The 24109-nt window shown below is 41.5% G+C and overlaps 1 protein-coding gene across 1 annotated transcript; it reads right to left on the reverse strand.

Annotated features, from left to right (window-relative positions):
* Positions 1–974: 974 nt before the first annotated feature.
* Positions 975–14453, reverse strand: LOC148663698 (E3 ubiquitin-protein ligase TRIM39-like). Its single transcript, XM_088631424.1, has 8 exons — positions 13790–14453; positions 11386–11481; positions 11007–11240; positions 10721–10880; positions 10151–10210; positions 9234–9266; positions 8977–9003; positions 975–5310 (listed from the first exon to the last, which is right to left on the reverse strand). Exons 1-8 carry the CDS (start codon positions 14378–14380, stop codon positions 4763–4765), a joined length of 1749 nt encoding a protein of 582 aa, XP_088487550.1. The 5' UTR covers positions 14381–14453; the 3' UTR covers positions 975–4762.
* Positions 14454–24109: the final 9656 nt, after the last annotated feature.

Genomic DNA, 24109 nt, shown 5'->3' on the forward strand with positions numbered 1-24109 from the left:
CCATCCTCTTCCAGCAGCTCTGTTGAGCAGAGTTTGTGTTGAGCAGAGTTGTGAAAGAGTTTTATCACCATCGTCAGGGCGTGGGGGTGGGCAGAGAGATGGAAGTGAAAGAAAGTGCGCTGTCTGGCAAAACACGTGTTTTATTACCCTGGGAGTGTGAAGATTGAGTGAGCACGGGTAGCACAGTGACATTAACACACTGAGATCACTGAGATGGACATTGTAGTAAATATGTTGACAAATGTCTGGATTTTGAGTTTCATGAAGCAAGGTAGAATTGTATCCAGCTGTGAATCAGCTACGTGACTTTATCCCTGTGAAGTTCTGGTGGGCAGTACCCCTCGCAGTGTCCTGCCCAGAGAGAGTTAGCTTTCATATAACGGTGTATTATTATGATCTTGCAAGTACGTTTTTAAATGTTTGTAATCAATTTTTTTTTGTGCAAATGGCAGTACTAAGAGACCTAAACTTGAAGTTTTGCAGTTTGGATTAAGCATGACTAGGATGAGAAAAGGTGGTGACCAAGTAAAGAATTGTTGCGTGTTTTGTTCCAAGGTAGAGAGAGGAAAACACACGAAAGGAAATATATACACATCCCAAAGTTACAGAAATAATCTGTCAGATAATGATGCTCATCCTGCTGAGTACATGAAATACTGAAGCAGGGCAGTAAACTACCGCTGCAGTCTATCTCCATCTCCCACAGGAAAATAACCCCAATAAGAACATAAAACACACAATAAAGAATATGCTGATGTAAACCCTGTCTTAAAGGGAGCCAGGTATTAGACTGGCTGTAGCTGCTCAGAGATGCAGCACTGCCTACAAACTACAACACCTATAAACACCCTGAGCCACTTCCTGACAGCTGTGTCACAGTCCCTATTCCTCCTGGCTGTGGTGACGTCAGCAGGTCCCTCACCATTCTGGCAGCTTCACAGTCACCGCTGCGCACACGAGAGACTCACACGGGATTTCATTTTAAAAGTTTATTTTCTCAAAAATTAGAAAACAAAACACAGTAGGGTTTCCAGAGATACAGATGCAGCCATTCAAAGTGAGCAGTACAGACACGTACCGGAGGTAATTGGCTCCGGCGTCGCACATCATGACGCAAGATGACGCGGGGTACCGCGGTACGTGATTGGTTGACCGACAGGGGCACTCGTGGTCCGTTGGTCTGTCGTAGAAAGATTTACAGTACAGTAAACGTCTTTACTGTGCCCATTGTAGATATTGAATTTTACCACTGAAGGGAAATCTTAGTAGCTGAGCATAAAAAGGATAGGAGCATACTGTAACGCGTGTGAAGGCCATAAACGATATTAATTTTGGAACATAAACATACAGTACTGTATATGGCTGGTCTTGGTACTTTAAAGTAAAAAATACACACCAGTATTACATTTCTCCCTAAACATTTTAAGCATCGAAGTCTTTAACTAAAGAGATACCGGAGTCAACAAGCATACTTTTAGAATTTGATTAATAGGGAATATAATATGGAATCGCGTATCTAAAGAATTTAATAACGATATGATTATATTCATGTACTGCGACAGGGCTGTGTAGGGCTGTTTCGCCTCCCTCTTCATGTGACTTCCCCTGTAGCCTACTGGTCTACGTGCCTGACTAGCAACTCATGGGTTGTGTGTTCAAATCCAGCTGGTGCTGGACTTTTCTTTTAACAAACATTTCTTTGAAAAAATAGAATAGCGATATTATGGACAATCAATTGACTTTTATATTTCAAAATATTACAACATGATCGATTTTAAGTCATTTTTGATAACAATCAACAAACAAACATTTCTTTGAAAAAATGAGTTTCCCTTGGTCAGAGATATAAATATATAATATTTAAATAAATTAAATTTAACTAATGTGAAATAGCGTGTGAAAAAGTGGTAGTTTTAAGCTTTTCTGCTAATATAATATGGAATTGCATATCTAAAGAATTTAATAACGATATGATTATATTCGTGTACTGCGACAGGGCTGTGTAGGGCTGTTTCGCCTCTCTCTTCATGCGACTGTACCAGGAAGAGGATTTCTTTCTATTCGAAACGTGTATTTTAAAAGTTTAAGAAGTAAAAACCTTACAGCGTACACAGATTTCTAAACTGATCAGGATCGTTATCTTTGTCTTATGCATAATAAAGTTCACCACTCTGTCCAGCAAATTAATAATAAACACTATTTTATATAGCGTTTTAAACGAATAAGTAATTAGATTGCTCATAAACCTAATCACTTGCTTTTTCTTTTTATTTAGGCTCAGATTTCAACTAAAGATCGTATTATTAATAACCACAAGAACAACCAACCAATAAAAACAACCATATAAACATAATACCAACCAAAAACATAGATAACGACCACAATACAAAATCAAATATATCAAACCATTATACTCTCGCAAATTCCTCCAATTATCCTAATCCCGCCCCTTATGCAAAACCAAACCCTCCTCCCATCCCAGTTTATCCTCTTTATCATAAACAAAATCCACCTCAATTTTCAACATAAAGCATTACTGCTTACTGGGTTTTTGAGGGAGGGGGGGAGGTGTCTTTCGCTGGAAATCTCGCCTGCTTCTACTTTATGAGTACAACCCCCTCTCTGCCGGAGTGCTGGCTGTGACGAATTAAACCGGTTTCACAGGTATTTTCAAAGTAGGAAGTACAGTGTTAACTGGTAGCTGGGCTCCTCAATGGAATCGCTTTAACATGCTAATGCGTTGGTTTAACAGTCCGGGAGTGGCAAGCTTCCAATGTCAACTCGACTCAATTGGAAGACAATGAACGTATTTTAGCCCTAAATGAATTAATAGCAAACATGGTTTACATAAAAGACATTTTTCCAAGAAAGTTTATAATAATACAATCTATAGTTGAAATCTGAGCCTAAATATAAAGGAAAAGCATTTTCAGAGAGCAATCACGCTGTGTTTATGTAGAAAAAGTGATTAGGTTTATGAGCAATCTAATTACCTATTTGCTTAAAACGCTATATAAAATAAAGTTTATTTAGAGATGAATGATCAGTGTCGCAGTTTAAATAATTTTCGTAGGAGGGCTTGGACAGAATCCAAGTGCATTTTTGCAATTTACGTTGCATTGTCCAATGTGCTGTTGTAATACAGTTTAGAATACAGTTAGTCTAAGCTTTATCAGCTTTATTTATGGGTTGCAATTTAGAAAAAGTCAAAAACCGCACTCAAAATGCAATTTAGAGCTTTCTGGCAAGAGGAGACACCCAAATTATAATGTAACATGCCACTGTTTGTGCATGAACAAAGTTATACTGCAATTTTCCTTAGATACGCGATTAAAAAAAATAAATTTTTTGAATCCCCGGCGGAACACACTCCATAAGAATCAGCGCTTTTATACAGTATATCGCCTTTAAACACATATATTTAAACACGCGTTTACGATTTAAATCAAAACGCGATTAAAATCAATATAAATGTTTATTTTATAACGCATTGGTGACTATTCATTGTTATTAAAAAGACTTAAATTCGATCATGTTGTGATATTTAGAAATATAAATTTGTTTGGTGCGAGTGAGGTTTTATTTAATCTCTGACCAAGGGAAACGTTTCATTTTTTCAAAGAAATGTTTGTTAAAAAATAAAGTCATAGTTCCATGGCATTCAATCACAGACCATGTGACATGGGAGTCAGGAAACTAACACACAGTGCCACCAGATTTGATAACACTATAAAAATGCTATAAAATAATGTGACTAGGCACAGAACAAGTTTACAGCACAGTACAATAATAAATGCTGACCATGACTTTAGAAGCATAAATTACCTTACACTCAATTTAAACACAAGCTGTCTTTAGCCCTCTAAGCTGGTTCATACAGAAATGTAGAGATCCAGGCTCAGAACACACAGCTTCATTAGCGAATACATATGCAGGACAACTAGAGAAGACGTTTTACAGAGGATGGATTTTTAGAAACATCCCATCAGTGACATCACTGAAGTCAACTCCTAGGTACTGTAACTGTCGTGTGGATAGTTTCACAAGAATCAGACAAAGGTTTAAGCATTGCTTGTTCTAGATAAAACTGCAAAAAAAACAACAACCCATAATTTACTTCTTTGCGGCTCTGTTTGCCCAAATCATATATTCACAACGTGAAATTTAGAAAATAATATTACGTAACCAAAATCCGCAATATGGAAACAGAACCTGTGTAATTGTTGATAGATGATGTACTCGTAACATTTTTACAAGACGAACTACTACATTTAAAAAATGACCTGTATGTACTTGATATCTCTAATCAATCCACGGCGACATTGTTAAAAGCAGAGTCCCAGCACAAAACAAAACTAAAACGCCCTGTGCATACCGTTTCGTGTGTCTTATTTGTTGCTCAAAAGTAATTTGACCATATGAAATGCATAATATAAACCTAGAAACATATACGTGAGCAGTATTTACATACTGTAGTATCGGTGTTAAGACATACTTCTCAAATACTGTAAATCAAGTTAAAAATATCTCAAGACCGATTTTGGTCATAATGAAACCATGTTTCGAGTTATATCTCCCTCTCTCGTACATGTTATTTTCCCTATTTAAAACTTTTACTGTAATTTAACACGTTTAAACACAACACAACATCGTCATTTCTAAAATTACTATTATATTTATGACATCATCTCACTACCCGCCATTAAACGCGTCTCACAGTATGAGCAGTGGGACAGAGAGCTGGGAGAGAGTCAGCCTGTGTTCATGAGTCAGGGACGGGTTTAATCTCCATACTGACAGCAGGCAGCAGCTCAAGGTCTTTATCTGAATCCCCAGTACAGAAGACAGGATAGATCTTCTCCCCCTGAGTGAAGACCATGTCAGTGAAAGTGTAGAGATGAGCTCTGGACTCCACTGTGTAAAAGGAGACATTTCTCTGCTCAATATCCACACACACCCCCAGCTTCCTGGGCCGCAGACTAAGGGGGAGAGGGGTCTCAGGATCAGTGAGAGCAGAGAAATCAGGGTAGTAGTCCAGACACCAGTAACCCTGCTGGGGAGAGAAGCTGAACTCTCCTTTCCTCTCTGCAGACTCTCTGGTCACTCCTATTCTCCAGCTGTGATTCAATTCCACCTCCCAGTAGTGTCTCCCTGAGGTGAAGGCCTCCCTGCTCACAACACATTCCCAATCATTGAATCTGTGAGGATTGTCAGAGAGATCCTGTTCCTCCTCTACCCATCTCACTCTCTTCCCATCCCCAGACAGGCTGAGCTCACAGTGAGCTGTATCAGGGTCCAGAGTCACAGCAGCTGGGGAATAAAACAGCAAACATCACTACAGGCTCCTGCCGATTACATTCCAGTTCAACTCCATTATGCTGTGAAATGTCTTTGTCCCCCAAACACACTGCGTGAGAAAAACAAGTAAATTACTCATTATATATTTTCCCTTCCAGAGAAACGACATATTCTGTCATTGTTTCACTAAGTATTACACATGGAAGTGATCCCCAATATCCTCTAAATACAAACATTAAACATTTGTTTTCATAGCGATTAAACTTTATTTTTTTTAAACAACATTATTAATAAACACAGGACTGACTGGACTGCAAGAGAAACTACAGCCCGACCACTCGCTTTCAAAAACTTCAAAACCCACCACAATGACCTGTATATTGTAAGAAACTGGACGACCTGTCTTTTAAAATGGTTTATTTCAAATCCCAATTCAGCAGCTCGTTCTTCTCTAAAACCATTTTCCTGATGACACAGAATAAAAGTGCTGAATTCAAAGACTGTATAATGGTCAGAAAAATCTAAAGTCAAAAGCAATAGTTTGCTGAAATAAAGGACTTCAAACTTACTTTGAAAATGCCAAGAAATATCCAAAGTATTCAATTTAAACCAGAAATAACACATCCAGAAACCCGGAGAGAAAGACGAGAGAAACAGAGGCGCTCATACTGACTTCAGACTGCTCGCGCTCAGCTGTCAGCCTCTCTGATAGGAGACACCAGCTGTCAATCAGTGAGCTCTGTCCACTGAGAGACGGGGGCGGGGCTTATACATGTTCAGACTGAATGGGGGTTTTAATCAATTCAATTCAAGAAGCTTTATTCACATGACTAATGAACACTGACTTAATACTCTCCTCATACTTAATACTTCAGTATGAACTTTTAATACTTAATATTGAGTAATACGTCCCTTTGCTTGTCTGCCTGTCAATCTAGTGAAGATCAAAGATATTCTAATCAGCTCTTATTTTTTTTACTCCTGGAGCCTAGAGAGGCTGACACAGCCACCTACATGAATTTATAAAAACACCTGAATTCATTTCTGGACTCAGAGCGCCTTTAGTTCAGTGATGAGAGAGGACGCACTCTTCTGGGCACTGCAGCTCTGAAGCCGACACGACAACATCTTCCACTGATATTTCACATTTGTTCTGTGTAGAACAGGACACAGAAGAATATCATCACACTCCTCTTTCTGGAAAACAATAATCTAAAGGAGCATGTGTTCTGTCTTTTGTACACATGAAGTACAGCACTGTGTCAGTGAGTGTTCCCGGGTTAAATGTGTGTCGTTTTTACCATTTCTGTTACAAGTTGAATTGACACAGCTTTCCAAACGTCTGTTCTTCTTGATGTGAAACTGCAGAAACATGTCCTGTACAGGGTGTTTGCTCACTCTTTAAACACTGAACAGAATACATTTACGATGACTTATACCTCCTGTTGGCTTCCTGTCACTGTTACTGTTGGTCCCAGTAAACAGCAAGCCAACAATGGACAAACTGTATAACGGGCTGTGTGCTGTCCTGAATTATTTTTTTTTTTGTCTGTCATTCCTCTATCTCTTCACATTCATCAGCATAAAATACACAGAAATACTGTTTCTTCTCCCTTCAAATTACACCTCCCCTGCATTTTACTGTGTAATTCCCAATTCAAGTGTATTTGATGTCTGCATACTGTAGTTTAAAAGCGTTTGAAGATTTTGCAAGTGACCAACAATAACATAAGACATTCTTATTTTAGTAGGAAACCAAAAACAACTGAAGGACACCAGAATAAGTCTCCACAGCTGAAAGGTTCTGTTTCTTCTCTTTTCAGCAGGAATAAACCTTTACTTGTAACTTTGCAGCCTACGCATGCTGACACAGCTACCTGCTTGAACTACTAACCAAGAATTTATTACTCTTGACCTACAAATAGTTCCTCAATTCAAACAAAATTTCCTTAACTTTTATTCTTAGACACACAGTCACCGTGTCACACTAAGAAGACACTGAAACACAGAAGCTAAATTTCCTCCTCCTGCCCTGTGAAGACCATCTCAAATCTGAGGTAAAAACTACAATCATTGCTGACAGTAGTGATTACGATGAACTGATGTTGAAATCACTGATCTATTCTGAGTCAAACACTACACTGAGTCTCTTACTGAACCCACATCACTGCAGCCTGTCTCAGCAGAGCTCACAGCTCTCAGATGTATTCTCCAGCCCAGGAAACAGATTCCTTACTGACAGATAAACACCCCTAGCACCCCTCTCTTACCAGGACTAATAAGACACCTGATGGTCAAGAGCCTCAGACTCTGGAAGAGAAACAGGCCACAGAGACTCTTACTGACTGGACCTGAGAGCTCTGTCAGGACACACAGATATGGCCCCTGTCCTGGGAAGAGCCCCTCATTCCCAGATAAATACCCCCTGACTGAGAGGCTACAGGCATCTGCCCCAGACCTGTCTGTAACCAGACAGGTGTAGTGACACCAAACCATGAACCTCAAATTACAGCTCTCAGTAAACACATCATGTTAAAATGTGCACATCAGAGTGATCCTCTCCTGGCTCCCAGATTTCCTGCTGTTACTCTTTAATAGAAGCATGAACAGTCCAGAACAGGAGAATTCCTCTCAGCTACTCCATGTCTCTCAGATACAATAATCAACAACAGAGACAACCTGGTGTACTGAACTCAGATTAACCCTTTACACCAAGTTTCCCATCTTCACGTAAATCAGTACCAGTCACCTTCCAGTCACCTTCCACCTGAGACACAAGTCCTTCACTCTCAAAACAAATTAAGAAGATGCCCTCTCTCCTAATATAAAAGGACACATGATTTTGCTGAGGTGTCCTTTGAAGGTGGCCTTCAGAGAAAATGCGTTTTCTACACTGTCAGTCCCTCCAGGTGTCACGATCTGGATCCCTCCTCTTAAGGGAGCTCCGACCCTTTCATATTTTAGTTGATTATGTGCACCTGCCCCCTGTGTTGTCTCATTATTTAAGCCTGGTGTTCTCGCTACTCCAGGCTCAGCAATGGGAGATGGACCCCCGGAAGCCCGCTTACCAGCAGGTCCAGGAGAGACCTGACGGCATAGGCTTCATTATGACATCCTGACCATCGGAGCGCCTGGCCTCGGTATCCTGTTTTTATCTTCCTGGTTCCCTGTCCCTGTTCTGGATCCCGTTACGGATTTTAACTGTGTTTGTTTCGCCCTGGATGGATCCCCCAGTTTTGGACTTTGGACTGGGCCCCAGATTCCCCCTTTTGGACTTCCCTAAAACTGCTTGCCATTGTCACACCCCCCTGTCTGTGAACCTGCCCTGATCCTCTTCGTCTCCTCCCCGATGTCCTTCTCCACTTACTTCTGGATTATACCGTCTGCCAGGGTCCTGAGCTACACTTCACACTCTGGCTCCTGTTACACCAGGACAGACTCTAGCCTTTAGACTGAAACGCTGCATGGAGATAGAAATTCCACCAAGAAACTTTGATTGATCTTCACAGCCCACATGTAGGATGTTACAGAAACATGAGAGTGAAATACATCTCCTTCTGTTTACAGACCATGAACAACCATCTCACATTAAAAAGACCTTCTGGTCTCAAGACCTCAATAACCCCAGACACTAGGGCTTAAAACAGCATCTCTGTCATCAAGAAGAGACAGACCTACCTGCAGCACTGCACAGCCACTGCCATTCTGAAACACAGAGATACAGACACTGTTAATCACAGTCACACACTGGAACACAGAGACACAGACACTGTTAATCACAGACACACTTGAACACAGAGAAACGGACACTGTTAATCACAAATACACACTGGAGCACAGAGACACAGACACTGTTAATCAGAGTCACACACTGGTAATAAGATGTCAGTACAGTCACTGCTGTCAGTCAGCAGAGTTTCACACAGTGTACATACGTGATTTAGGTAGAGGAACTCGCTTCACAGGATCTGCAGAGGAGAAGTAGATCTTTATTGTATTAAAGACCATTCTTGCTTCTTACCTGTTATTATAGCAGAGTTTATACTACAGTCTGCAGTCAGTACATTTCAGGATCCCCAGTCTCCACTGCAGTGTGAATCAGAGTGTCAGTGAGTGTGAGCAGCAGTGGCAGTAAGACTGAGCAGCACAAGGCAATAAGACACACAGACACATCACAGGACACCCTGGAGTCTGGTGCCTGAGCCACTGAGAGAGATAAGAAAGAAACACAGTCTGTCCACAACAGCGAGCAGTAATTTCATAAAGAACCAGCGGTGATACTGAGAACTGATCATTGCTCAGCCATCATTGTCCTGTACCCATAGTGTCCAGTATCACTGACTGAGTGACCTGTACCCACAGTGTCCAGTATCACTGACTGAGTGACCTGTACCCACAGTGACCAGTATCACTGACTAAGTGACCTGTACCCACAGTGACCAGTATCACTGACTGAGTGACCTGTACCCACAGTGACCAGTATCACTGACTAAGTAACCTGTACCCACAGTGACCAGTATCACTGACTGAGTGACCTGTACCCACAGTGACCAGTAACACTGACTGAGTGCAGGACACATTGGTGTAATAAAGTGCATTTTCTTACAAAAATGACGCCCACTGGATTTTCTGTCTGTGTGCATCTGAATGTTTCTTATACAGTGTGTCTCTGATCCACACACAGTGACTGTCTGCAAGCTTGACTTTCTGAATTCAGACGTGTATCAGCAAGTATCAGAGTGTGAATCAGAGTGTGTGTCAGAGTGTGTATCAGTTTATGTATCACTGTTCCTGCTGTGTGTTTGAGCTCCAGGTATATTTCAGGGGGGAGCTGTTGTGAAAACAGACTCACAGTGTAAAAGCTCTGCTCTGGACCCGGGCTCTGGAGTCAGCAGACTGTAGACATCAGTCACTGGGGAGACACACAGAGAAATGTCTCATCAGGGCTACAGTAACAGAGTAACAGGAATAACAGAGCTGTTCTACTGTACTGGGACTGTAGTTCCTATTGTAGCAGGACTGATCTACTGTACTGAAACTGTGGCTCCTATTGTAACAGACTGTTCTACTGTACTGGGGCTGTAGATCCTATTGTAACAGGACTGAATCTACTGTACTGAAACTGTGGCTACTATTGTAACAGACTGGTCTACTATACTAAGCCTGTAGCTCCTATTAAAATGTTCTTGTTAAGCTATATAATATATGGCACTAATATATAGTTATATAGCACAATATAACAATACTGTTACTGTCATAAAGATTTGTGAGACTAGAGCTTTTAAGATGTTTCACCTAGAAACTGACTGATAAGCTGCTCTGATAAATGCAGTCACTGCACAAAAAATCTATAAACAATATAAGAGAAAAAAAGGAAATTTATAAGCTATTCAGAAAGACATACGTGTGTTTCTCCACCAACCTGTCATGGAAATCTTTATTGATTCCTTATTGCAAAGATCCTCCAGTCGCTCTTTCAGTCCAGAGACAGCACTCCTCACTGCCTCAGGAGAGAAGTGTGGACTGACAGGGATGCTGGGTGAGTCTCCAGCTCCAGGAGGGACACAGACAGATTGGAAATTCTGCAGCAGGGGAGAGAAAGAGGAGTTTCCAGTCAAACACAACATACATTCCTGGGGAGAAGCCAGAAGCAGCTCTGTGTGAGAGACACCCTTCTGTACTGCAGAGTCACAGAGCAGTGATGTTACCTGGAGGAAATGGATGTGATCCTCTGTGTGTGAGAGCTGGTTCAGCTCAGCATCTCTCCTCTTCAGCTCAGTGATCTCCTTCTCCAGTCGCTCTAGAAGTCCTTCAGCCTGACTCACTGCAGCCCTCTTTTGAGCTCTGATCAGCTCTGTGACCTCAGATCTTGTTCTCTCAATGGAGTGGATCAGTTCAGTAAAGATCCTGTCAGTGTCCTGTACTGCTGTGTGTGCAGAGCTCTGAGGGAGGAGACACACACTGGATTATTACACAGGAAAACTCTCAAACTACATTATGTTGTATACTATGTTTCCAAAGGGTAATGTCCAATGTCCAGCTGGGGCAATGTGTGTCAGTGTGTCCACTCCTCTGGTCAATACCCACTCTGAGTGACTTCACAGCCTGTCTCAGCTTCTGCAGCTCCTTCTTTCTCTCCTGGAGTCTCTGCTGGGTTTGTGTCTGTGTCGCCCCCAGCTGCTTCTGTGGAGAAACAGAGACACTCAGGACATTTCTGCTGTAAGAGAATCACATCACAGAGACACTCCTTAGAGTCACCCTGGAAAATTCACACTCTGTATCCCTGATGTCTTATCCACATGAGATGTGTTTCCTGGTCCTATCTGACACGCTCCTGTTTCTTGTCTAATCTACACCGGCAGCGTGTGCAGCGCAGCAGAGCATGAGTCTCCACCTCCTGCTCAAGTTTTACACCTCACACCTGGGTCTGCACATCTGTATGTAAAGTGAAATGTAAAAATGAGATAATTGTGATTCTAATTATATATAAAACATAATCTAGAGATTTCAGATTTCATTCATCTCAATATGACCGGTCTTGGCATCTCCAAACAGAGGATTTAAGCACTACTGATGAGCCCGGTTGCTACTAGTTTCCCCTGCAGTCAGTGGAGACCCTGTGGCTGACGTGCTTGACTGCTGGAAGAGGTTCTGGACCAGTAAGACCATGTGTTTGACCACATCTCACATCCTGTCTGCTTCTGGGAAAATTCAGATCATTTCAGAGGAGAAAAGGGAACATGTTCTGTGTCAGATCTGACTCCAGCTGAGCCCAGCGTGAGTCTTGTATTTAATAGCGCATGTGAAGGTATTACACCACAGTTTACAACTGGTTTTTGTGTCTGAGATAAACCACCTGCCTATTAGATCCCCTTCCCAGCACTTTATTTCAATCCTGTTTCTCTGCTTTCTGCCCCATAGTCCTCAATATGATAAATGAATCCTTGAGCACTGATATCGTACCAGTGGCCTTCACAACTGCTGCTTGTGAGAAACCCTGTGTGAGAAAAAGAATCATGGCTCTGGACAACCTGAACAACTTTCACCCTCTATCCAACTTTCATACTCTTTAATTACCTTTTCAAGCAAAATGTTTAGAATGTGCTGTTAGATTTCAGATAATAATCCTCTTTTAACTCCAATCTGGTTTCAGACAACTTCACAGCACAGAAAGTGCCCTGACTTCAAAGCACAGAAAGTGCCCTTGTCAAAGTCACTAAAGATCTTCTAATGGCTCCTGATTCTTGTTCTCTTTCTGTCCTCATTCTTACTGAACTCAGTTCTGCTTTCGACACTGTCAGCCATAACATCACACTTTCTTGTCTTGAGACTGTGTTTGGAGTTTCTGACACTGCTCTTCAATGGTTCCAGTCTTACCTCACTGATCACTTTCACTTTGTCTCTCTCTGATTTTAGCTCTGAAATTGTACCTGTTAAGGAGTCACAGTCAAAATTGAAGAATTTGGGGGTGATATCTAATCCAGGCTTGACATGTGCAACAGATTGCCTAAACATCATTCTTCTACCTCAGAAATAGCACCAGGCTGCATCCTACAGCCTCCAGAATTTGGCAGCCAGAATTCTGACCAGGTCTAATGCAAGTGATCACATTACTCCTGTCCTGGAGTCCCTGCACTGACTTCCTATCAGGTTTCATGTTGATTTCAAAGTCCTCATGCTCCCCTAAAAGCCTCTGCATGGTTTGACACCTCTGTACCTGTCAGAGTTACTATCATCCTACTCCCCATCTCACAACCTTCACTCTTCTAATTTTGGTCTCCTGTCTGTCCCCCAAGCCAGCACTCTGGGTGACAGGGCTGCTCTGCTGCAGCCCAGAGCTCTGGAATTCTATCCCTATGGATATCATAGAGTCACATTCCCTGAGCTCTTTCAAATCCAGACTCACAATCTTCTATTCATTAAGAGCTTTAATTTAACTGGGTCTGTTTCTGCCCCTTTGCTTTTCTGCTGTTTTATCAAACCCCTTTCTACCTTCTGCCTTCGGTGTTCTGTAAAGTGTTTTGAGAAGCCATTTTAAAGATACCATACCTCCTTTCTCTGTGCATTTGTTGTGCTGTAAATTGCTTTGCCACTTTTAAAGATGCTATATAAAATAAAGTTTATTATTAATAATAATACTATTGAGGTGAAAATAAAGCATGACTTCATTAATGAGGGTGCAGTCTGTTACAGAGGTGTTGAGTGTGCTGTGCAGTTGTACAGGTTCATTGGTGCTACATGAGGACAGTAAAGAGGGAAACAGTGAAGTTGAGGAGGAGGAGATAATGAACAACAGACAGAAGAACAGGAGACACTTCAGAGACACAACAGTGTGGATCACAGCTGAGTACATGAGCAGGACTCAGCAGTGGAGAGATACAGCATTATGGATACAGTAAATACAGTCAGGAGATCAGTTAGAGCCCCAAATATCCTAAATATCCATTTTACATCTTGTGCTAGACACTCAATACAGACTGAAATTCCTCACCTGTTTCTCTGTCCTTCCTGCTGCAGCTGAGACAGTATCATGGCCTCTGTGTTCATCCATTACACAAAGATAAGAAACACACTTCTGGTCAGTACGGCAATAGAACTCCAGCAGTTTTTCATGAGTGGAGCAGATCTTCTCCTGCAGTTGTCCTGTGGCATCAACCAGCTTGTGTTTCTTCAATGGAGCAGCTTCATAGTGAGGCTGGAGGTGAGTCTGACAGTAAGAGGCCAAACACACCAGACAGGACTTCACAGCTCCCCTCTGTTTCCCAGTGCAGACATCACACAGCACATCTCCAGGGCCAGCAGGACTGTGAGCAGGAGGAGGTGCACTGAGCCCTGTCTCCTTCAGTTTCTCCACCACTTCAGCCAGGATGGTGTTTCTGTGAAGATCAGGCCTTGGAGTGAAGGTCTGTCTGCACTGGGGGCAGCTGTAGTTCCCAGTCTGATCTTCCTGATCCCAGCAGTTATTAATACAGCCCATACAGTAACTGTGTCCACAGAGCAGAGCCACTGGATCCTTCAGCAAATCCAGACACACTGAGCAGCTGAACTGGTCCTGGGAAAATGGAAAAGTACCTTCTGCCATTTTTCTGACAAGTAAAAACTGCACAGAGAGGAGCAGTAGAGACGGAGCTGCAGTGAGGCTGTTTCAAGTGAAATGAAACTGATCTCTGAGTTTCACTTCCTGGATCTGCACAGAGCTGCAGGGGTGTGAGTGTTAGGGGGTGTGATTGTTAGGGGTGTGATTAAGGATTTTAGAGGCAGTGGTTTAGAAACAGCTGTGATTTCTTTGGTGGTTGTTGTTTCAAAGAAGGTGTGTTGCTGTGGGGGATGTGAATCACTGTGTCATTTTGTGTCAGCCTGACAGAGGGAAGTTTTTTTAATAAACCTGGATGTTAGTAACTGCTCGTGTGAAGTCAATCCAGTGGTTTGTGTTCCCAATAATCAAAACAATAAAATACTAACTCACTCACACACCATGAGAAGATCAGAGCATGATGGTGACAGACAAGAGGAGGCCAGCTGGCCCATCCAGCTATTTAATCATTGGGAGTTATTTGGCTCCAGGATCTCCTCCAGCTGTGTTTTGGCAGAGGGGTGTCACAGCTCCACATGGTGCAGACGATTTCACTGTCCGGGTGTGAGCTCTTACTGCGAACAGTCCAGCCTGTTGTGTCTCTCTCTCCAGGCCAGTGAGCCCAGCCTGCTGCCTGGCTCTGCCCTGCAGCGTGTGGGCCAGCAGGGTACGTCCAGGGCTTCGTGCTTCACCTGCGCAGTGACCCCCTGTGTGAGCCGCACAGACCTGCAGAGCGCTGCAGAGAATCACAAGCTCATCTCTACACAATTAAAGAGCTCAGGAGTTTTAGAAATGCAGCAGGTGTTTCTTTGAAATGAGCAAACAGAAAAAAGCAAATCATGACCAGACATAGTGCAGAGGAGGAATGCAGGACCACCTGTTAAAGCTTAGGTATACAAAAAATCACAGAAAGCTGTGTTATAAAAGAACATTATGAACACTGTTCGGTGTTTGCTGAAATGAGATAAACATATTTGAATTGTATTTTAATGGAAACGTATAGAATGTAAAAGTATTTTAGATGTTGTGTAGTTGTTAGCATTGAACTGTGTTGGATGCACAGAACCAGAAGCAGTAAGCAAACATACAGTATCTGATCCTGATCCATGGAGCCAGCATCTCAAGATGTTCATATTCAGAGGTAGATTGTTTAAACAACAAACTAGCTGTGGATACTGATGTCCCAGAGAGGTGGAAAGGCTGTTGCCTTAAGCCATCTCTTTAAAATTTATCCTCAGTGAGTAACTGCTGCCATCTCATAGTGAGTTTCTTTTTTTATAATCTTTTCACATGTGATGTCATTAAGAACAATAAGCTCCTGCTTTGTTTAACGAGTGTTTCAAAATAAAACTAACTTTTATGGAAACTCTGCTTTAGGATAATTAATAGACGTGAAGTTAAAAGAAATTATTTACGTTGCTTGATTAATTTTAAAAACTAAGATATGGAAAAGAGCTCAGACTAAAGCTCTGAGTGTCCCTGTCCTGCTCACTGCACTGTCTCTGGAAAAGAGCTCAGACCACAGCTCTGAGTGTCCCTGACCTGCTCACTGTACTGTCTCTGGAAAAGAGCTCAGACCACAGCTCTGAGTGTCCCTGTCCTGCTCACTGTACTGTCTCTTGAAAAGAGCTCAGACCACAGCTCTGAGTGTCCCTGTCCACTGTCCTGTCAGTGTGATGGCGGGTGAACAGAAAGTTTGAGGGGCTGCTGTATTGATTGTACTGAGCTGTGTTTGCAGATCTTGTTAGCACAGGGTCAGGAGCTGTCAGAAGAGTCACATGAGGTCCATAGTAACATAAAGGGCATCAATGGCACAGATTAACTTCAGGCAACTGAAGATTAAACACAACTTTCATATAACTGAAATGATCAACAACTCTCTGACCAAAATGAATAAAAAACAATTAAAGAGACAGTAAAAGAAAACAAGTTTCAAACTCTTTTCCCACCTGCTCTCCTGCTCTTGTTCACTGCTCAGACACAGACTCAGCTCAGTGGGAATGTTGCTATGCAGGCTGGGTGAGTTTGTGCTGAAAGAACAGGTCTGTGCAGGTAAAGTGAAAGAAGGAAGAGAACTGTGTGCCTGTAGCAGTGAACAGCAGTTACAGTATGTGTCCTGTTAAAACATAACCAGCCCCTGTATGTTCAGGCAAGGCGCAAGGCAGGTGGACGTTTGCTGTGATTATAACGAGGTGCGTACCAGCCCTCAAAATTTGTGGGATTCCATTCCTGCACTTTAGCTGTTTCTCCATCAGGCTGCGTTAAGTTACCTCCCTTTACATTGGCATATATGTTCAGAGTAGTTCTATGTGTCCAATCTAGTCTACCTAGATGGTCGTTCATATTAAAAGGAATGACCCCCAAGGGCAGCCCTCCTTGTAACGTGTAACGTGGTATGGCAATACATACCCAGCACAAGCTCTGATTATTCCTTACTGACAGAAATAGCTTTTCTCCCTGATCCCTATGTTTTTCTGGGTCCCCTGTTGGACCCGCTTCTCTTACATCAAACAGCAAAATGGCAGAATACAAAAGTTGTAGCTGGTCAAATCTGCTTCTCTTGGAGAAGCTCGCTGACAGTGAGTGACGTGGATCCAGCGGTCTTTCCCCTCCAGCCTGACGGCTGATCCAGTGGTCAGCAGCACCTGGAACAGTCCTTCCCAACGGGGCTGCATGGTGCTTGAAGGAAACCTCTTGACCCAAACCCACTCGCTACAGAGCAGATCATGTCCTCCTTCTGGTTGTGTCCCCAGGCCTCCAGCACCCGGTCTCAGTCAAGAGCTGTACTTACTGCCACAGACAATCAGTAATTCAACTCAAAGTTCCTTTGGTTAAGTCTGGGCTGCCCAGCAGCCTCATGGGCTGCCCTGTGTCCTGACAGAGCCCATCGTCTCACAGGCCCGAGCAGCCTCCTGTAATTCTTGCAGCCATTTGCCAGCATGCACCATCCTGACGTAGGCCTCACCTTCTCTGTCCTGTTCTCCAGGCCTTAAGGCTGCCTTTCTTCGGCTAGAGTATTCCCCTTAGCCACCAGTGAATCACTTTTACAATGTCCCTTACAGTTATCTATCAGCTGACAACTGTATTTACTGCACAGGACCTCCCACTGGTCATGTTAATGGTCTGTCTTTGATGGTGTTGAGGTGCTGTATCCCCTGTGTGTTTAGGAAAGGAGAAGGAGGAGAGCTCAGTGGCTCACAGGACACTTCCAGGAGAGAAGCTGTGCAGGATGTTGCTCTGAGTTTTGCTGGCTGTTTTTCTGTTCACCAATAAATAAACCAAATAAATACAGCATCACATACATGATTTAAAAAAGCAGTCCACCATACGTTGACATTTTTTCCTACCATAATTAACTACCTCTGTTAATATTTTTTAAATAGTTCATTACCTGTGCATGTAGTCTGTTTTTCTCAGGTAATTGCACTGACCAAAATGTCTGAGAGGAGCTTAGAAACACCTTCTGTACAGTATCTCAAACACTGGCTTTAGGGCCTTGATAAAAGGTCAATTTACAAGGGTCCGCAAACAATATTGTGACAGAATCTCGCTCATTTTAATTTGTGTTGGCAAACTAGCTTTATCATGTACCTGCCTCTGCATGCGTTTTTCAAAATATAATATACTGTATATATAGAAATATAAAGATTTTTAATTCAGTGTCAGTAGCAGGATGAACTTAGGACTCAGCAGCTGTCAGGTTGCAGAGTTGGTGCAAGATGTTAGTGAAAACAGGTATTTATAAATATTTATTTCAAGAAGGAAAAGAATCCGGGTAATTATATATCTAACAGGATAGGGAAAGCACAGAACATACTGTAGGTACAGTTACATTGTTCATTTTAGTATGCAAAGCCATTTAGCAAAGAGGGGATGAGAAGAGTGACAAACTAGTATACTTTAGATTTTTTTTTCTGATCCAGGGAAAATCTGATCATGTCTCTCTATAAAAATAATAAAACACTTTATTTTATATAGCACATATCCAAGCATCTCAAAGCAATAGAGTAGGTGTAAAAACAGTTATAAGGACCACAGATTACAAAGTAAATACATATAAGAAAGACAAGCAGTTCGAAGTGCTACCAAATTTAGAAAATGAAATAGATACAGACACTAAATAACCTGAAAATAAAGGTTTTGAAGTTAGATTTAAATGCACTCAGAGTAGGTGCCTCTGATATCACTTGGGATACGAATCCAGAGCTCTCGGGTGCAGCTAGAGAAGGTCCTGTCACCCATAGAAAGTAGATGCTCTTGAGGACAGCTAGAAGACCAGAGTCAGACAGACAGAGGTTGCAAGGTGGGGAGCAGACAGATAATAAACCAGATAGGGACTGAATGTGGATGAGGATTTTGAAGTTGACTCGAAAACTGATAGGAAGCCAGTGCCACGACTTGAAGGCAGCTGTAATGCAACCCCATCAGGATTCTGGCTGTCAAATTCTGAAAATATTGGAGATTTCTCAGTGTGGATTTAATTACCCCAGTGAACAGGGTGTGCAGTCATTAATTCTAGAAAAAAGCTTTTCTTATTTCACCAGTACCCTTTAAAAGAAACTAAATCAGTGTTAGTAACAGCGTGTTTTTACAATAACAACAACAACAACAAAAAAACAACGTATGCAAAATAATGGCATACCGGTAATTAGAAATGAATATCAGGTACTGTATACAGATCTTCAAGGTATGGTGAGAATAGGAGATGCCAGATCACAGACACTGAAAGAGGAGGCTAGAAAGATTGAAAAAGAAGCAAGGGAGGATGTATGGACAAAAGTTCTACTAGTGGTAGAAGAAAGTTAAGAAAGTAAGAGAAACTTGAACAGTGAGAAAAACACATAGAAGCTGAAATGTGGACCTGAAACATCCTGTAGTAAGTGTAAAGGTGAAATGAGGAAAGAAGAGAAGCTGGGATAGGGATGAAAATTACAATGGGGTTTTCAGTTTTTCAAAGTTTTTCTAAAAAGCTAGAATAACTGACTGACTTAAAAAAGTGTTATCTGCAGGCCACAAGAAATGGTAGTACAATTAGACAAAGATTGTCTGGCACCATCAGAACATGTAGTAGAAGAAAAGGCACAGGCTAAAAGTAAGTTTTAATGGAGCATGTTAAGTCTAGAGATGTAGGTAGGAAAAAGATCATTTTGGGAAAGTTGAGGAATACACAGACGACACGAACACTTCTAAGAGACTTTTGACAAATAGATATGAGATGTTGTGTGCTGCAGAGGAAGATGAAGTGAACAGACTCACTGAATATCTACTGTTGAATGTTTAAGTAGATACTGAAATGAGGATAATATTTTAGATTTTGTGTAGTTGCTACCATTGAACTGTGTGTTGGATGCACATAAATTGAAGGAATGGGCAAACATAGCAGATGCTGATCCACGGAGCCAGCATCTGAAGATATTTGTTTAAATACAGACTAGTTATGGATACTGATGTCCCAGAGAGGTGGAAAGGCTGTTTCCTTAAACCAGCACTATAAAATAATTTATCCTCAGCTCACATGCATCTCAAAGTGGGTTTCTAACACTGTGTATGCAGTAGGTACACAGTGCCTTTAATTCCATGCATTTTCTAATCTTTTTACAGAGTAGCTGGAGTCTATCCCAGCAAGAAGCAGATGCAAGGCAGAATACGCCCTTGACATAGTGTCAGTCCATCACAGGGCATACAAACATACACAAACACACACTCACACAAGTGTCAGTATTCACATAAGCCAATGAACCTAACAGTATGCTTTGGACTGCAAGAGGAAATTAGATTACCTGGAGAAAACCCACATGAACCCAGAGAGAACATGCAAACTCCAGACATACAATACCTCAGGAATTGAACCTAGGGCCTCAGCAATGCTAACCACTGCATCACCATTAGAAATGGATGGATATCTTTCTAGTTCAATGATTTCCATGGAGCCACGGAGACATCTGATGCTCCTGTTGTATTTATGAAAAAACATACAGAAAGCATGCAAACCACTGTGCCATCCTATTCCTTAGATAATACATTTAATTTTTCTAAACAGGTAAGACTATTATTAATTGTTGATTGTTAGAAAATATTTTAAATTATATCATACCCTAATTTTTTGTTAATTTCACATTAATTTCACATTTTACATATTGTCTCATAGTCTGATTTAACATACCTTTGAACAATGGTTTGGAAATTAATATTTTTACAAGATGCAGGAAAAGTGCGACAATTTATTAGTGCTAATTTTAACATTATTGATTACTAATAGTTTATATTCACACCTGACTTTCTTATTTAGATGTATTTAAAATCATTAACTAAGTGTGACATAACATTCAGAAATCGAGAATAGTTTTGTGGCATTTGTATAGATGGTACTTCGCTAAAATTAATAAAATTAAAAATGATTAAAATCTATAATCTTTCCACGTGTGATGCCATTAGGAACTACAATACACTCCTCCTTTGTTTAACGATAGTATGAAAAAGAAATCTAAATGATGAGAAAGCTATGCTTAATTAAGGGACTTAGAAGACAAAGATAATTTACGATACGTTGTTTAATTTTAAGAACTAGGTGATAAACGCAGAAGCGATTGGTGCCGTTTACACTCCACGCTACAGAAAGCTCGTGTTGTGCTGCTCCTCCTCTCGCTCTCGGTGCCGCCCCCCTCTGACGGAGCGCAGTGGGCGGGACTCTATTCTCACAGCCTCTGATTGGGGAAAAACAGTCCAGCCGATCTGTCCGACACAACAGGAAGAGAGGAGAATGTGATTTTTTTTCTGTATGAAAGTGTTTCGTTTATGAAATTTCTAGTATTTTAAACATTTAATTAAAAAGTAAAAATCTTACAGTGTACACAGACATTCTAAACTGATCACGAGGAAGAAAAATCACCCATTTGTAACGCATAAAAAGTGGTTTTTAACTATCTAAACCATTTTTTTACAGCTTTTAAAGTCATGCAATGTTTACGTTAGGCAGGGCACCTCATTGTATCTTATTTATTTTATTTTAAAAAAATAATTTGCACATCATGTTAACAAGCTGTTCTCCGATTACTAGCAATTGTAAATAATAACCCTTCCCCCCTCATTTATCTTAAAGATTTCCGTGAAGAAATCCTGAAACACAAAACCATCACGTATAATTCGCCAGAATTCAGTACAGTCGCCGGAATCAAATTTTTCCAGAAACAACCTCCCAGACCAAATCAGGTACTTTGACTGAGGTCTCCTTCACCCCAGGCAGCTGGTTCCCTGTTGACGCTGAAAGACTGGGTTCAATCCCTTGTGGTTTACTATATAGTAGTTTTTTTATTATTATTCCAAGTTTAATTGTTGGCTGATGACATTTGGAGTAAGACAAAATATAGATTTTCTCAATTCAGGTGTAAACTTGAAAGAGACACATCATGTTTACAATAAGCTATAATAGTGGATTATTTTTATGCATTCGGCTCTGATCGCGCTTTGAACCGCCTGGGTGCAGCTTGCTACATTACAGTGCTCATTACCACTACAAGGAGGACAGAAGTTTTTTTTTAAAAAGAAACGAATGTGAAAATGTTTCCAAAACGTCCACTTGTGATACTTTAGCTGCTTAGTTATACAATTCCATATTAATTTTGTAGTGCTCTCAGGTTCACGTGGGGATTCGCCCTCACTGCTGCCGCCTCAGGTAAGCCCCCCACCTTCGGGGACTCGAACCCGGGTCACTGGCGTCACTCAACAGGGACTCAGCCAGTTGAACTAAAGGAAGATCTCCCGTCCTGCCTGCAGGCTGCGGTCCCTGCTATTCACAGGGAAGGGCGGTGAAGTCACCGCGCTGGTCAGCCGGCTTGAACAACCTGCAATATTGTAGCGCGACCGCCTGGCGCTGCAGCTGGGGTGCACGGCGAGGGGCAGGACGGGAGGAGTAGTGGTCAGGCAGGGACGAGGAGAGCCGCTGACCAGTGCTGCTGACGCGCGGGCGCAGGAGTGCTGTGTGTTTCTCATGACGGTTGGAATCCAGCAGCCATATCACCCTGCAACTCACAACTGGCAACCCACTGAAGCTAAGCAGGTGTGAGCCTGGTCAGTACCTGGATGGGAGACCTCCTGGGAAAAACTAAGGTTGCTGCTGGAAGAGGTGTTAGTGGGGCCAGCAGGGGGCGCTCACCCTGTGGTCCATGTGGGTCCTAATGCCCCAGTATAGTGATGGGGACACTATACTGTAAACAGGTGCCGTCCTTCGGATGAGACGTTAAACCGAGGTCCTGACTCTCTGTGGTCATTAAAAATCCCAGGGCGTTTCTCGAAAAGAGTAGGGGTGTAACCCCGGCGTCCTGGCCAAATTTCCCATTGGCCTTAACCAATCATGGCCTCCTAATAATCCCCATCTATGAATTGGCTTCATTACTCTCTGCTCTCCTCCCCACTAATAGCTGATGTGTGGTGAGCGTTCTGGCGCACTATGGCTGCCGTCGCATCATCCAGGTGGATGCTGCACATTGGTGGTGGTGGAGGGGAGACCCCATTACCTGTAAAGCGCTTTGAGTGGAGTGTCCAGAAAAGCGCTATATAAGTGTAAGCAATTATTATTATTATTATTAATCCTGTACATGAGAGGTTAAGCTTTATTAGCTCGACCGGGCTGCTTCACAAGGTGCATCCGGATACTATTATCATAATACAATTCACATGCGGTATGATGCGCCACGCCCACCACGTCTTAACGCAGCGTACTCTGCACATTTTGAATGGCTGGATCTGTATTTGTGCAGATAAGTGCAAAGCAAAGATATCGCAGGACAAAGACAGCTTATTTACAACTCCAGATATCCACTCGCTACTAGTCCTTGAACATTATTTTTAAGTCTGGCGCAATTTCAGTGCCACATAGCCTTAACTATTGCTCCTGTTACTCCTCAGGCAGTTTCTTTTCCCAGATAGCTAAGAGCTACAGTGTGCTCTTAACCCTTTCCTTCAATATCATATATTTATATAGCTGGTAGTATTACAGTAGTCCACTTTCTTTGGAAATCAATCTGACACATTCACTCGTGAATACTTTGGAAACATTTTGATCTGTCCATTTCAGGTATGTTTCTGAGTGGTGTGTTGGTACAGTGGGATTGGTTCATGTCTCTCAGACCCTGAAGGTCTGTGTTTATTCCCACACAGGGCAGAAGAAGTTTTCTTTTAACGAATGACTCCTTTTTTAAAAAAATAAAAAAATTAAATAGTAACCTGTATTGACTTTTTATTACTTTTAAATATGTGTGTTCAATGTTAAATGATATTATTATAAACATGAATGAGCAAGTGTGAATACTGTTAACAGTGGGAGCTAAAATCAGTTCAACTGGTTTAATTCAATTAAATTCAAATACAGTATTAACCCCAGTGGGGCAATTTAACACAATCCTTTACAACAAGTCATAAAATGAAATTATATATATTATAATTATAATAGAGAATAACAAAGTGGTATTAATATGACCACTGAAAATGAACTATTGTATAATAATATATTTGATCATTATAAACAATATTAATTTATTGATTACAAATAATAATTTGAACTTCTTGTATTTTGTTCAGGGTAATTTTCTTTCTCCAGTTTTCATAACCTTCACTTTCTTATTGAAATGTCTATTTATGAGACACAATGTATCAGATGTCAATCACTTTCTGACCAAATAACACAGAGACTTTAAACTACAGACATTTTAAAGTTTTGAGACAATTTGAGAAACTTTTCAC

This window comes from Lepisosteus platostomus, chromosome 5, assembly GCF_059453375.1.
Source record: "Lepisosteus platostomus isolate fLepPlt1 chromosome 5, fLepPlt1.hap1, whole genome shotgun sequence".
NCBI lineage: Eukaryota > Metazoa > Chordata > Actinopteri > Semionotiformes > Lepisosteidae > Lepisosteus > Lepisosteus platostomus.

Bases quoted from the DNA above. Each gene is read 5' to 3' on its own strand.
- LOC148663698 (XM_088631424.1), bottom strand. From the start codon at position 14,380: ATGGCAGAAGGTACTTTTCCATTTTCCCAGGACCAGTTCAGCTGCTCA. The intron at 11,482-13,789 runs GTGAGGAATTTC...GTTTCTCCACAG, and splicing joins CAGGAAGGACAGAGAAACAG to AAGCAGCTGGGGGCGACACA. The intron at 11,241-11,385 runs GTGGGTATTGAC...CTCCTCCCTCAG, and splicing joins AGGCTGTGAAGTCACTCAGA to AGCTCTGCACACACAGCAGT.